General features: G+C 40.9%; 3 protein-coding genes across 8 annotated transcripts in view; 1 reads left to right on the forward strand and 2 right to left on the reverse strand.

Moving 5' to 3' along the window:
- The window catches only part of WDFY4 (WDFY family member 4), a 144795-nt gene that overhangs the window by 100361 nt on the left and 29304 nt on the right, over positions 1–15130 (forward strand). For all 5 annotated transcript variants that reach the window (XM_065067383.1, XM_065067379.1, XM_065067380.1 and 2 more), the window contains 3 exons: positions 1024–1086; positions 14060–14102; positions 14906–15025. In XM_065067383.1, coding sequence (XP_064923455.1) covers positions 1024–1086; positions 14060–14102; positions 14906–15025 — 226 coding nt within the window. The remainder of the gene's footprint in view (positions 1–1023; positions 1087–14059; positions 14103–14905; positions 15026–15130) is intronic.
- On the reverse strand, positions 2794–4716 carry LRRC18 (leucine rich repeat containing 18). The gene has a single exon (XM_065067389.1). It carries the CDS (start codon positions 4714–4716, stop codon positions 3934–3936), a length of 783 nt encoding a protein of 260 aa, XP_064923461.1. The 3' UTR covers positions 2794–3933.
- Positions 4617–15130, reverse strand: part of VSTM4 (V-set and transmembrane domain containing 4) — an 87054-nt gene continuing 76540 nt past the window's right edge. Inside the window, exon 8 of one of the 2 annotated variants that reach the window (XM_065067385.1) lies at positions 4617–4751. In XM_065067385.1, coding sequence (XP_064923457.1) covers positions 4674–4751 — 78 coding nt within the window. In that variant the 3' untranslated portion in view covers positions 4617–4673. Of the gene's footprint in view, positions 4752–13484; positions 13620–15130 lie in introns of those variants that run through there. The other variant, XM_065067387.1, reaches the window with a different exon arrangement.

Raw genomic sequence — 15130 nt, forward strand, 5'->3', positions numbered from 1 at the left:
ATTCTGACTTTGTGTCTTTGGTATGGAGTTAATAATTAACAGTGGAGCTTTTGTTTAAAAAAGATTTTTCCTTGTGTGCTTTTCTTGTTTGACAGAACTTTAGTGTAAGCCTATGAAGTGATTAATTTGGACTTTGTTTTCTTGCACGTTTTTTTCCTACTGCAGTTCTGGCTGTTATATCAGGTTTACTTTCATTGTCCTTTGTACAGGGTAAATACTTCAATACACAGTACTTCCTGTTGTAAATTCTGCAGCCTGGACTGAGGATTGATATTGTTCATTACTAAACAGTCATAGCAGTTCCTTCTGCTCCTGAAATATCTGAACAGGTTCTAATGGAGTATTGCTTAAAAAGTCAATGCAGATTTATCTATTCTTCCTTTCTAAACTGGCTGCATAGTGTGGCTACTTAGAATCACCAGGTTCTGCCCCAGAGCCAGCTGCTATGTTTAGCCCCGTCTTTGCTGTCTCTGAGCTCTGACAAACACCTCCTGGGGAATCTTGCAGAGGCAGTTCCAAGATAAAGTTTTGATTCTCAGTTGCCTGTATTGCCCCTCAGCTGCAGGTCACCTAACCTACGTATTTCAAGGTTTTACTACATCTGACATCATAAACCCCCAGTGAAAGCAAAAATAAAAATGGCTGAGATATGGGATGGTATTCCTTTCTGCCATTTCTGCTAAATAAATGTCTGAATTGGTTCTCATACTCTGGCTTTAACTAATAGGGCCTTAAACCACCTGATCAGAAATCCATAGCCATATATATCAATTTGAGGACCTGTTTGGGAAAGAAACTGCTTTTATCCAGCCCATAGGCAACGCCGTAATATTAAATACATACTTTTACTGAGTTGTCTTGCAGCTTTTTCCTAGGTTAGAGTCGCAGTGAAATGCTGTAGCATCCTCCAGGAAGAAAGTTTCTGTCAGGACTTGATATACATTATATATATATATATATATCTGTAATGTTTACAGAGAGCCATTTAAATAATTGTAATGTGACCTTTCCTTTCTCCTATAGATTTTGCTCTTTCCAACCTGCTTTGAAGTCAAAGGGGATAACAGAAGAGTCCCTGAATATAAGGTAAAACATAGGAAACATTGGATAACTGTAGATAACAAGTGCAATTTTGTGAATAAGTTGCACCTGAAAAAAATAATCTAGAAACTTACCTATTTGTACTCCTGGTTTTAAAGATTCAAAGGCTTCCCCAGAACTCGGAAAAGCATTCTAGTGTACGGTATCCACAGTATGACGACATGAAGAATGTGTTGAGTACCTGAACGTGCATAGTTGATTAATAATTATTACCTCCTTAATATGACTTCTTGGTAGACTCTACACAGATGGTTAGTGTGGGAAAGAGACAGTCAGTGAGGTGAGGTTAAAGCTAATCCATAATGCTTCTGCATAATGGCCTCTTTATTGTGTGGTTAGGGCAGACAGCAATAGATATACACATGGATGTTTTGTCATGTTACAGTAGCTGTGCAGTGGAGATTCCAACTTGTTGTCCCTCAGATTTACTACTACAGGAAAAGAAAAACATTTTCTCCTTGTGGGAGATGATTGAGAACATGTTCCATGCTGACCTTGAATCACTTGCATACCTGTAACTCTTCTCAATTTGGGTATCCAAGGAACACAACCCTAAGTGCCTAATTGGTCTCCTCTGAAATGATTGCCTGGAGACTGGAATACTGTTGAGACCTGAGGGGCAGATAGCCCCTATGAGTTGTTGTGGCCTGTGTCAGCTGTACTCCTTCTTAATGTTCATTCTTCCTGTTGTAGACCATTAACCATCTTGTAAGCGAACATTCCCATTCCTGAGTACCAGCCATCAGCTTGCAAAAAGTATCAGTGTAGTGTGCAACCAGCTCTGGCTAGAGCCTAATCTATGCTAGCGATGATGGTTGGCTCTAAGGAGCATGATGTGTGTTCTGTGTGGAGAAACCAATAACTCACCCCAGCATTTCCTTTCTCTGTGCTTGCTGGATACTCAACAGGTGGGTATGTCTTGACATAAGATGCACTATGGCTACAGGAACTTAGGGCTTTAGCTGGGCTTATGATTATTGTGAGAAACACTTCACTCACGTTTGACGTCGGAGATTGAAGCAGGCTGTATGTCTAGGTGTAGAGTAGCCTGTCCTGAATCCCATAATGCTCTGCCTTTTTTTTTTTTTTCCCTTAATTCTATTGGCTGAGAGAGGACCCTGTGCACCTTATTCACTCTGAGAATGTAACAGGCTTTTGGCATAACTTTATTGGCCCATGTTATGACATGAGCTGAAATAAACATAAAATAGTGCCACTGCCTAAGTAATGATCCCAGAAAAGAAGTAGTGCTTAAGTGGAAAGTTAGAGAAAATGACCCCAGTGGGCATGCTTCCCTTTGCCAAGCTCCAGTCTGGGAACATAAAGACTGAGGACTTCAATTTACTTTTTCCTCTTTTGAATAGTGGAGCCACTTCTGAGTTAGAAAAATGCAAGAGCAGCACAAGGGTTTTTTCCCCATCTAGGGGTAAATGCCCATCCTCCATAACATCCCAGCTTTTCCTGACCTACCTGGGACAGGGAGGCAGGCCAGACTAAGCTGTTTGACCTGACACATTATTTATAATTGCACAGCTGAAAGAAGAAATTACTAGTTTGATGTATCATATGACGTTGAGGTAGTACCATCTCTGGAAAACCTCATATCAGTTTTTCCACCTAGTTCATAGGAATAATACATAGGAGTCGCGACTCAGACTCTAGCCATTTAAAAAATTATACTGAACAACTGGGTTCTTTGCCCCTGGCACTTTATTTTTCATTTAAATATACTTAAATATTTGCTGTCACCATATGTTACTACAGCCACGGCCATCATGTCTCCTCATGTCATGCTTGGCTACATTTATAATCTGCTTATTGCTTATACCTGTATATTGCTGTTTGCAGGCTGTCAGCACTCTCTGCCCTAGGGATGTGATTTGAGCAAGTGAATGTGTGCACTCAGGTGCACATGTGAACAGAAAGCTCACCAGACCTGATTTCATCAATTTACTGGCTAATTCTTAGATTGTGGAAGAGGGTGACTTTTTTAGTAACTGCCTAAGTGATATGCCCAGGATATTTAAAAAGAGCAATCTTTTCCCTACTCCTTCTCCCTTCTGTACCTCCTTGGAGGGAATCTCAGATGCAGATGAAACACTGTGAGCATAGGTAGTGGTGCTGACTGTGTCATGCAAGTTAGAGATCACTGCACCCAGGTATAGCACCCAAAATCCCAGAGAACTTGCTTGTTCAGAGTCTGGTCCCTTGATGGCAAACAGGACCACTGGTTGTTTAGCTCTAAACATTGTGTTTACATTGCTTAGTTACTTGTGAGTATAACATTTGTGTTGTCTGCCTCTACTGAACTGGAATGGGCTTATGGTTTCTACACTGATAGTGCCTGTCTGAGGTTCTCTGAGGGGCTGGTGTCAGCCACCCACAGCAGAAGGTTCCCAGGCCTCTCTTTTTCCTCCAAATGGTGTTTAGTGGGGCTAGTTTGACTGTGTCTCATTCTGTGAAAATGAAAAGGACTAATGTTTGGCTCTTAGTGGTGGGAGTGGAGTTACTAGTAAAACCTATCTTTTTTGAAGATTCCTTCACTGGACACACGCACACAAGAAAGAAACAAACACACACCACAAAGCCCACCAAAAAACATGAAGAATGTGTAGGAACAAGACCAAACAGAAATAGTCCTTTCTTTCCCAAATGCACCCTTTCCCAAATATATGTCTGGTCTAGCTGTTTTGGATTTCATTTCAGAGACCAAACAGATCTGCCACTTCTAAAACAGAGTAGATATTTAAAAGAACGGCAGGAAGAGGTCTGTGTTTTATTAGCTTGGACTGGACTTCATGGGACATGGTCTATGGCATGCCTTGATAGATTTCAGAGATCTTTGTCTCTTAATCTCCATTCTTCTTGGTTATCCTTTGCAGAGGAATTGGGTGTAAGGAGTAAAGGGAAACTCAGCTTCTTTGAGGGGCTGGGTGTCACGTTTGTTAACTTGTTCATGTTGTGTCTCTCGTCCTGACACGTCTGCAGGCAGGAACAGCACAGGTCTTTCTCTTGTACTAAGTAAAGTGTTTTTATGCGTTTGATGGAGTCAGCAGGCTCTTCTTCCTTTGTTGAATCTGGGAAAGGGTTTCTATCTGCATTCAGTTTCTTGAGGTTGGGGAGGTTTTTCACACTGTTTGGGATGGTGGTCAAGGCATTGTCAAAGAGACCCAACTCCTTAAGGTCCTTCAGGGCCCCAAGACTGGTGGGAATAGTGTCAAGACTGTTCAAGCCAAGGTTGAGAATACGCAGGTTCTTGAGAAGGTTTAATGCTTTTGGCAGTTTTTTGGTGGTCAGCTTATTGTTGCTTATATTCAGGTAGTAAAGGTTCTGAAGTGTACCTATTGCCTCAGGCAGATCCTCAAGCTGATTACTATGCAGGTCCAGCCAGCGCAGTTTCTGGAACTGCTCAATGCTGCTAGGAATCTTTTTTATCATGTTTCTGCTCAAATCAAGTTCCTCCACATCATTCAGTTTCAGAATGCACTTGGGGAAGGTGGTGATGCCCATCTTGCTTAGGTCAAGACGGCGCCCTCCTTCAGCAGATATCCGCATGGATTTTTTGGCAATTTTCAAGGTGATCTTCTTTCCTTTTGGACCTTTACCCTTGGCCATCCTTTCCACTGAGAGACAGAGACACACACCAGACCCTGTGGATAAAACAAGGGAACTCCAGTAAAGCTGTTGAAACCAGTATCTGTTACTTCCCAATTCATAACAAAGTAATCAGTTAAAAATTAACACATGACCGCTGGACTCTTCAGAGGTCTTTTTAAGATCAGGACTTTTCAACCCTGGAACTGCAAGTCTGAAAGTTCTTTCTGAAAGTATTTGGGGTAGGTGAAATTCTGATAATTTACAATATTATTATATTGCATTGTAACACCTATCTGGCATTACAGGATGAGATTGCAAGTGGGAGAAATATGCTGTCTTTCATCCTGAGATACTGATTTGAGCTCACCATGTAATGTAACTGAATGAAGTGTGTTGCTATCTACCAGCCATTTGAGGACCTGAGCAAAATGTTTTGTGAGTCTCAATCCAGACCTTGGGGACTGCACTAAAAGAAGCTATCCAAAACCATGCTTATTCTACCAGACCAACAGGTTGCCTTCTTTACAGGCTGGGCATATGTTGCAGGTTAGTTAAACATCTTGTTTAATGGAGCTGAGATTTGGGCTCTGGACACTGCTGAAAGATTAAATATTTAAAGCAAATGATTAAAAGTCTTGTTTTAACCAGGATCTTGGGAACATAGTGGGCTCCCAGATTTGCTATGACTATTTGCAGTTCACACATCATCTGCAGGGCAGACTGCAACAGGGGATCTGTGTCAGTGCTGCTTACTGGCATGGTAAACCACGCCTTGCTAAGTGTCTCCTGTGCTCTCAGGCAGAGACTATGGATGGTCTAACCTTGTCTCTCCATCCGTGTTGTGGATTAGATGGACTCCCACTGCAAAGGTGTCCTGCCCTCAAAAAATGCATGTAGGTGTTCTGCTCAGACTTTTGACTCATGCTGATGCTCAGCATGTGCTACGTAGTTCACTGTAGCCTCAGGTTTGGTGAACTGTCTCTCTAATCAAAGGTCATCAAATACAGCTGCTAATTATGGCTAGTTACAAAGGAAATAGGCTGATTCTCTGGAAATGGATGACAATGTCCCTCTCAGCCATAGCACAGAGAGGAGCATGGGTTACAGCTGACTGATCTCAGGATGGTCAGGGCACTCTGGCATTTAATTGTGAAGAGGCAAATCATAACTCTGAATTATTATTTGGAACAAAATATGGGTCTGTCTACAATACAGTTATTAGAAAGGCTTCATTACAAACCCCTCAGGCTTTTTGGCTACTCATTAATCATGTGCAAATACATGAAGGGGAAGCTCAGGCTATAACTAAGGCTTTTCAGCTCCTTTTCAGTTAAATGCCGTAGCCAAAAATAATGCAAAAGCAAGGGAGATGTCTGCCAGTTATCACTTACCCTCCTGGGATCTCTGTAACGAGGTAAATGCTTCAGAAAATCCTGGAAGCAGCATAGTGGGGTCAGTCTTGCCCCAGGGTACATTCCAAAATGAAGTCTTTGTTATTTTATATAAAAATTTTTAATACAGTTATTAATAAATCTTTCTGAGTCTGTCACTCTCATGTTTCCATCTCTCACCAGTACTTACAGGGCCATATTACCATTACATCTGAAGACCTCCCCCTCTTTCCTGTATTTAACCTTACAGTGTCTCAAGGGCAATATCAATGCTATGCTTTCCATAGTGTAGACTGGTAACTGAAGCAAAGTACTCTACAGTGGAAAATCAAGCACTTTTTCCACCTTTGTTGATATTAGCTTAAATAATTTGCCCACAAGTGGGTATGAACTTCTGGAGGTCAAAATAATGTTTTGTTTTGTTTTAATTGTGTTTCAGTCATTTTAAGGATCTGATTAAATGTTCTTGTTGGCAATTCTCTGAAGATCAAGTTCGTCTTCATGGGAAATGCCTTACTGCTGATAGTGGACACCCTAAGTCCCTTACTGGTGCACAGAGGGTGATAACCATGCTTCAGAAAAAGATCTGTGGAGCAGCTTCCTTGTATTTTGCAGGGTAGAGAGAGACATTCTGCCTCCTGTGGTTGATGTGAACCTGGTGACTTTTGGGACTAACTTTCTCTTTGTCTGAATTTTGTGTTGGATGAGTTGGATGAGTTCACCAAAACATACAATTCATTTTTATCAGTGAAGTTTTTCAGCCAAGTATGCTTTAAAAAAAAAAAAAAAAAAAAAGAAGGGGAGGTCTCTAGGAAAAAATACATTTTTTTTTCTAAAGTCAAAATTATATATTTTTAAAATGCTTTAAAAAAACACTTTAAAACTCTCAGAAACATGTTCAGTTTCTAGTAACTTTTTTCCATTACTTTTAATTTAAAAACCAATGGAGCAACATCGATCCAAAACAGTTTCCTTTCTTAAAACCAGCAGCTAACCAACAAGTCAGCCTGTTCCGCCGGGGTCTGTGGGTGCCGGTTCCCGGGGCCGGGGTCCCTCAGTGCTGTGCGGCCCCGGGGGCACTAGAGGGAGCCGGTGTCGAAGGTTGGGCGCTGGAGGCTTGTCGGGAGCCGTGGAACGTTTCAACCTTTGAGGTTCGGTACTTCTCTGTCAATAACCCTTGCCAGCTTGTTACATAGTTTGACCCTGGACCTTTCAGATTTTTCAAGAAGTCCAAACAAAAATAGATCAGGGTATTTTTCCTGAAAACAGATCCCTTTGCATAATGCACTGGATAATGCCCACCTGAAGGCAGGGTCAGGTCTCCTTTAGTCAGGTTTTCTTTAAATCCTACTGTGGACTTCTCACACGCACTGATCAGGAAAACGTGAGTCTCTAGGGAGTGCTCATGCTTTCCAAGTGCTATTTCCTTTGTGTTAAAAGTTGGAGCCATGTTTCAAATTTACAAAGGGGTGATTTACAATCCTAAAGATAGGGATTAGCATTAGAGTTCTGCAGAAACACTGCAGTGCACCAAACAGCTTGAAGGGGATGAATAACTCTTGTCTCTGCATGTTTGTAAACTAATAATCTGTGTTTCACAGGGCTGTAGCTGGAGATAATGAAGCTTACTTAGCCATGTCTCATTTTCTTTAGCTCTGCGTAAGAGGGCTCCAGTTCTGTAGCCACTGATACTGAAAATCAGGAATAACAGAAGTTGTCCTTGCTGTAAATGTTAATTATGCCTGTTCAATCTCATGTTCACAGTGCTTCTCCTGGGATAGCAGAGGGAGAGGTGTATGTGCTGCCCTGCTACCTAAGAAATTACAATGACGAGAGAGAACTCTTTACTGATTTTCTCTAAACCCTCATTCCACTGCTAGATTCACCCTCTGAGTTGCTGGCAGGCCTTTGCCCAAGGGTGGAGGTGCTGCATTCCTATGTGATAAGGTCTAGCTAAAGAGGACCTTGACTAGAAAACTCTTTCCCTTTTTATCCACACTTGGTAAAATCTTTGGTCTGGAGCTGTCAGACCTTTAGGAGTGTTTCATAGGCCCAGAGCTTTGAGGCTGACTTGATACAGAAATAAACAGAAAATGTGTGTCAAGGGCATCATGCTGCATGTGGTGCTTTCTGTTGCTGGGAGCTGCAGGAAGGGAAGACCTTGAGCATCAGGACTGGGACTGTCAGTGTCTCTCTGAGGCACGGAAGGATTGGAGATTACTCTTTATCTGCACTTAAGCACTTGTACAGGCCACAGTCATGACCCATTGTGTCTTAAGCCTGCCCCTAGAAAGGGATCTGATCTCAGAGGAATACATATTTGGACCTTGATGATGCAGTCTCTTCCACCTGAACCTTTCTTCTTCATTTTTCTGCATAGGGCTGGCAGGAGCAGAACATGCCTTCTGCCTTTGACAGTGGGTGTTTCAGGACTTCCTTCTCTGTGGTGCTGCCTGTTCTTTTCCTCCCATAGGCTGCTTCCTAATTTGCTGCACCCAACCATCTAGATCCCATCTTGAACTAGTCTGTAAGAAAAGTTTCCTCTGTCTTCCTCCTGGAAGTCTGCTTATCGCAGAGCAGACTTGCCAAGTCCAGCGGAGCTGTGTGTGCCTGCACCTCTCTGGGGACACGAGGGCAGTGAGGTGACATATTGTAATTCACCCATAGAATAACTCTATGTAAATACTTTCATATACATCTTAGAAACAGTGTTTGTGTAGTAAATGATTTTGCATGAGGACATGCAGTTCTAGTTAGGGAGATTTTTTACTTCCCTGCTTACAAGCCTGTTACCACTTCTTTGTTGTTGGATACGACCTGTTGTAGAAGAGAGATATTGTAAATACAGTCTCTTGCGAACAGGCAGGTTTAGACTAAATCCTGCTGTGAGCAAATAGATAGAGGTTTCCTTATTAATTTTCTTACTTTTCTAGATCACTTCATATCCCCTGTGCCAGCACACAGTGCAAGGTTATTTGTAAAACCAAGACCCACCAAGAACAAACAAAAACATTGGTTCATCTTAAGAATTCTGCCAGACTGCCCCCCTTCATAAGATCTTACCAGCAAGCAGCTAGGAAGACTTAAAGATGAGGTACAGATGTCACAAGCTGCTTGTTTTTTTCAGTTGTGTGGGATGAGCCTTCACAGTCTGTTACTGTGCAGTTGTCCTCCGTCTACTCTTCTTTGAGTAATGAAATTAGTTTTTCAGTCTGTAAATAAAGCTGTGAGCAGGGAGCACAGGACAGTTTTCTTTTCAAAGTCCTGCAAATTCTGAATTGTGCTTCCTTGACGGAAAATGGCAGCCCTTCAAGAAAGTTGTGTGAGTGTGCAGGGGGCGGGAGGAAGGGTGACAAAAAGGACTTCCCCAGCTCCAGAGTCTCTATTAAATTCTCCTTTCACAGTCTGTGAAACTTTTGTTCCCAAGCAACAGCAGTGCTAGGTCTTTGGAGATCATTAGCATAAGGTTTGGTCCCAGCATGCAAGTTAAAGCTGGAGGGAAGAGAACTGAACTGGATGCAATGCCTGGAAATATTAGATTTCAAATTATGCAGAAAGAAAAAGCATCTGGACCTGGTTAGAAGCTGTTCCTCAGCTTCTAAAATTGCCTTAACTGTCCATTTTAGTAATTTGGCTATTTTTTTTTTAACTTGTCTGTAACACTGTGAGATACGTTTGTGTGTGTGTGTTAAAACTCATGACATTTGTGATACCATCCTTATTATGTGTCAGATAAGATAGATATGAACACAGGAGGGAAGGCTCAGTCAGCGGTGCAGCACAGAGGATATCAGCTGCAGTTTATATTCATCTATCTGTGACCTCTTGAAAGTGCAATTGGTACAACAATTTCCCTTTGTAGCATGAGAATTTACTGGAATTTGTCTCTGTGGCTGGGATTACTAAACTCAAACCTTCAGTAACAGTTTGCAATAATTTCATAATAGTATTTAGAAAAAAAAATAGGACATTGGAGGAGAAATAGCTGTGTGTTTTGTGGCAGGTATTGTTCACAGGAGATGCAACACTGAGGTCCCTCTTGCTGATAGTGAGTATTGGATATTACTGTTATAAAGAAGCTGGTAATGTTTATGTGTTTGTCTTATTCCAGTGCTGGAGATCGCATTTTGCTCACCTCAACAAATTAATTAAATTTACTTGATGTTTTTCTTCTACAACCTGAAGTGTGCTTGAGTGCTGCTTTTCTGCAGTGGAAATGTTATCCTTTTGTCTGGTTTAAGCCTGTGAATACACATGCTGCAAACAGTGCTCTGTAAATGAGGGAGATTCCTTTCTTCCTCCCTGGCCCCTTCAAGACATCCTATTTGAGGAGCCTTGCTTTAACATTATACTTATTTGTGAATTTTGCATAATATCTCTATTATTTGAGCATAGAGTAAGAATGCCTAGAAGGTAGACTGGTACAATCAAAAAAGGAGGACCCTGTACCTTTTTATCTAAAGTAATCTATCCTAACACTTTCTGAGATTTGAGAGAGAGTTAACTGTATCACAGGGAAAGCTGACATTGATTTTAACTTCTTTTGTCTTTTAGTAGCAGGACTTGGACCTAGATTGTAGTTTACCAGGAAGGGCATTTTCCTCACAATATTTTGGTAATTGCAAAGATTCTTTCAGAAAAGTGGTTTTAAGAGAGCCTTGGCGCTGCTTTGGCAGACTTTAGAGGTCTGAGGCATGGAAGACAGAAAATGAAAGTGGCTTTGTGAAGTCTAAGAACCTAATTAAGTTTATTGGAATTTTAGTATTAATTTCAGTGGGAAAAAAGTCTTATCCTTTGAGATTATCTCAACTGCAATGGATCTCCAAATGGGTTCAGGTCTACCTGTCTATAGAAAATGGAGAGCAGTGGCTTTCACAAGAGTGAGATCATAGTCTTATGTTAATGGAAGAGGGATTAATAAATAACTTATGGATAGTGTAGGCAAAGGTGGATCATCATTAGTACACATAATGATTAGATTCTGCCATGGCTAGTGCCGTACAAATACCTTATAGATTTAGGCACAGATAGATACGTAAGTACCTCTTCTACTTCATAGAACTTCACCACCTCTTGAAGTTTGGTTATTTACATTTATAAAGCACTTTTGTTTCTTTTTAAAACCAGCCTTTGATTATTTGTTTATTAATGCACTTACTAGGGTTGGATAGCCGCGGTTGATCTGCTTTGAGCTGTTGCTGAGCTGGCTGGGGTGGTGTTGGCTGGAGGAATGCTGGTTGATTACCAAGAAGAAGGGAGGAATAGGCTTGAGCTGCCTGTAGTGTGATTCATGTTCTGAACCTCTGTGAGTTAACAAGGGAGAACGCAGAATTCCATATCTCAGGGGACTTGGAGGAAGCATCTTGCCTGGTCCTCTGAGACCCAGAAGGATGACTCTTACAGGGGAGTGACAACATTTAGCCTTGCATATTTTCATGACATGTTGAATCCATCATCCTCTGAGTTACAAAGCAGCTTCCAAAGACAGCAGAGAGAAGATTGTTTTGACCCTTGTAGAGTCCTTATTAGCTGTTTAGGGCTTGTGACAAGCAGAGCGAGGGTTCCACTAGAGGATCATTGCACCCATAAGTCAACACATGTATATTTGTGTAACACATTCACAAACTGGGCCAGTTTAGTCCTGTATACAGTATTTTAGTTCCCTTATAATGCTCCCACTTGAAAATGTTGGAGGAGTGAAAGATTAAACAGGTTTGTACATTAAATAATCTTTTGCTTTCTAACTCAACCATAAACCCAAAATAAACCTGGACAGTTTTAGTGAGTCTGTCTGCCCCTGTGGAAAGAGAAGAACCTAATCTGATTCCTCTGTGAAAAACACCCTAATCCAACCACACTTCAAACAATGCTAGAAGTACTGATCCTGTTCCATCCCTTTGAGATACTCTCTCCAAGTTCCAAATATCTTTTGGAGACATTAAAAAGGCCCATGAGGCAAAGCCCTGTGAAATCTACAGGTAGTGTGAGAGGGTTGAGTTGTAAAGGATAAGTGTTCATGGTATCTGTTTTCTACTTTGGAATTGTTACGTTCATGAGCTAAGTGTGGCTCAAACAGGGGATGCAAAACTACCATAACTCTAGTCAATGAACTTTCTTATGATTTACATTGTGTAAATCATACCATCTTATAATGTATTAATTTTTTACAAATAGTGAAGAACCAATTTTCCCATATACCTGTTTTTTATAAATCTAGCCTCTCATTGTTAGATTTCATATGCTTAGCAGCAGAACTAAACTAAGTTTAGGAGTTGTAGACCATGAGCTGGAACTGGTCCTGGGTTTCATATTTGTCCTTGAAACAAATAATTACTTAGGCTGTGCAAAATTCTTCACTTTTCTATGAACAGAGTTCCTAAGCAAGGAATAAAACACTGTGTTGAGAAAACTGCAGTGTTTTTCCTTTATGTGCACTATTAACTGGACCAGGAGTGAATAGGCAGTAAAATAGTGATTCATAATCATGAAAGGTAGTTCAAAAGAAATTCATACTGCCAAGATTGCAATACTGCAATATTGCAAATACTGCAAATTCAATGAAAATGTAATGGTCATAGAACATTCTAGTGTTTGATTTAGATCTCTGAGGATGGTTTAAGCCTAGCTTTACAAACTTCTGGTGTGATCCAATGTAGAGCACAAGGTTTAAAATAGTGGCTAGTTACTCCTGTAGCAGTTCAACCTGTGGTTGAACTGATTTCCTTACACTTTGGGAAGTCAGTATCCCATTTCTGAGCTGGCACCTTAGGATTAGCTTGAAGTTGTACGCTCAAAGGGAAAAACATCTCCTACCACCAGTTATATCATGTGTCAGTAACCCCGTTTACTTTGACAGATCAAAAGTTTCTTTAATGCAGAATCTGTCACTTGTCTGTGTGGTCTCTAGGAACTGACAAGAGGAAGTCCATGGCCTTCAGATAGATACACGCCTTCTAGCTCAGTGTAGTTGAAATATTACTGTGTTATTTTGCTCAGAACCTTTAACCCTTTCATACTTTCAAGTGAATTCCCCTGTTTAGAATCTTCCTTAAGCTGTTTTGTTTTTTGTCTAAAGTTTTGGTAAAAAGTTACATTTTGAAAACAAAGTAGAAAAACTGTATTTACTCTATTGCATTACAAAATTATTAAAATGGCAAGTCACTTTTTAGGGACTACATTAGTTTCAAATTGCTTTATGTAAAAAGATGATCTGTGATATGGAGACTGAGACACCTCTGGTTTCAAGATATTATTTTCAGAATGCTTCAGAAAAGCATGAGCCTTTGAGAACAAGGCTTAAGAACAGAAACAGCCAGACTTAATGGTACCTGCCACTAGCACTCCAGCTCGATGGTGGGATGAGATCAGGAGCACAGACTGCAGTGTGGCTTGGCTTGGAACAGCTGAGGAGGTTGCTGTCCCCAGTTGTCCATCTGCTTCTGCTGCCAGAGCATCTTCTCTGCCTGTGAGTCAGCTTCTGAATTCTTGCAGTTTACCATGTGGCATCACCATCACAATTTGCAGAGATATCTTAAGGCAAAGAGAACCCATCCTTAGCACCACCATCATACTTCCTTCTTTTTTCTTTATTAAATATCATACTTTACATGGCACTTCTTTCAGGACCAGACTGGCAATTATCTTGGGGCAAGTCAGCATGTCATAGGGAGAGTGACTGACAGTGATAAACTCATCAGCTATCTGAAGATAGTCCACCCTGGTTCATAAGACAGACCCTTCCTTCCTAATGAAAGCAGTAGTGAAATTTGTATTGTGCAGCACTAACCTAATCAATGTCTCTCTTTTTGAAATTTCTAATTACTTAGTCAATGATGAAACTTCAATATTCTTCTAGTTTTGGTGTTCTCTCATTTCTGTGGGCTGAGAGCCAGGGGTACAGATGTGAATGTTTTAACTTTCTCTTACTGTTCTGAAGCAATCTATTTCAGTTGAATATTTATTCCATACAGGAAGCACTCAGGAGGGGAAAAGACAATGCTTCAAAAGTGGCAGGTAAGCTGAGTAGTGGGTGCACATGGTTAAGCAAAGAATTTCAGCACTTGTCTGTGTGTCTGTTTACAGATATTTGTGTGTGTATGTGTTTACTTCAAGGCCTAAAGTGTTCTCTCACTGCTCGAGGTGAGGCTATTGGCAAGAAGAGCAGAGTATTTACATCTGGTTATTGTGGAAGTTTTGCTCCTCCTGCTACGAAACATATGGTGCTACTGTTTGGTGGAGCAAGTGTGATTTTATGTACTTTCTAAAACTGAGACCAAAGAGAGCCTCCTAGTTGAATGATTATTCACGAATCATCTGTACAATTAAATCGGTGCATCTTGTCTTTTCCCAGACGTTTTGCTGAGCTGAGAGATGCACTTACTTTGCTGTACCCCTGACCTTGTTGACCCAAGACACATTGGAGAAGTCTGTACCTTCTTATTTATACGTAGCACTTTGTGCAGCCTTTTCTGTACAGGCAGTTGTCCAGGATTTTGCAGTATACAGATTGTATGCATCACTTTTAAATCAGGGAAAAAGTGCTCTGTTATGCAAATACAGCATAAAAGCAATGGGTGATTATAGACAAATGCAAATGGCCTGTCTGAAGAAGAGCCAGAAACAAGACTCTGATTCTCCAGAATGGATTGTTATATAAGAGATTGTGTTGATCTGAATGGCAATCAGCAATTGATTACACTATTTATAATTCTTATCCTGGTGCACCTGGGAACCACAGGGCTCTGAGTGTGCCTTTGAGGCATTATTTTCAGAGGCATAGTTAGGAGATTTTAATGTTTGTTTCCTTTTCCTGGCAGAAGAGGGAGATCAGCAACTTTGATTACCTCATGTACCTGAACACATTGGCTGGCCGCAGCTACAATGATTACATGCAGTATCCTGTGTTTCCATGGGTCCTCGCTGACTATCACTCCGAGGTCAGTGCTAGCTGTGTTATCTGTATTTTCTATGATAGCAACCATGCAAAGGTTTGTTGAATGATGCCATTGAAGCAGACGGGTATAGACCCAAGGGTTCAAAAT

This window comes from Columba livia, chromosome 6 (genome assembly GCF_036013475.1).
Source record: "Columba livia isolate bColLiv1 breed racing homer chromosome 6, bColLiv1.pat.W.v2, whole genome shotgun sequence".
In the NCBI taxonomy this organism is placed as follows: domain Eukaryota; kingdom Metazoa; phylum Chordata; class Aves; order Columbiformes; family Columbidae; genus Columba; species Columba livia.

Bases quoted from the DNA above. Each gene is read 5' to 3' on its own strand.
- LRRC18 (XM_065067389.1), bottom strand. From the start codon at position 4,716: ATGGCCAAGGGTAAAGGTCCAAAAGGAAAGAAGATCACCTTGAAAATT.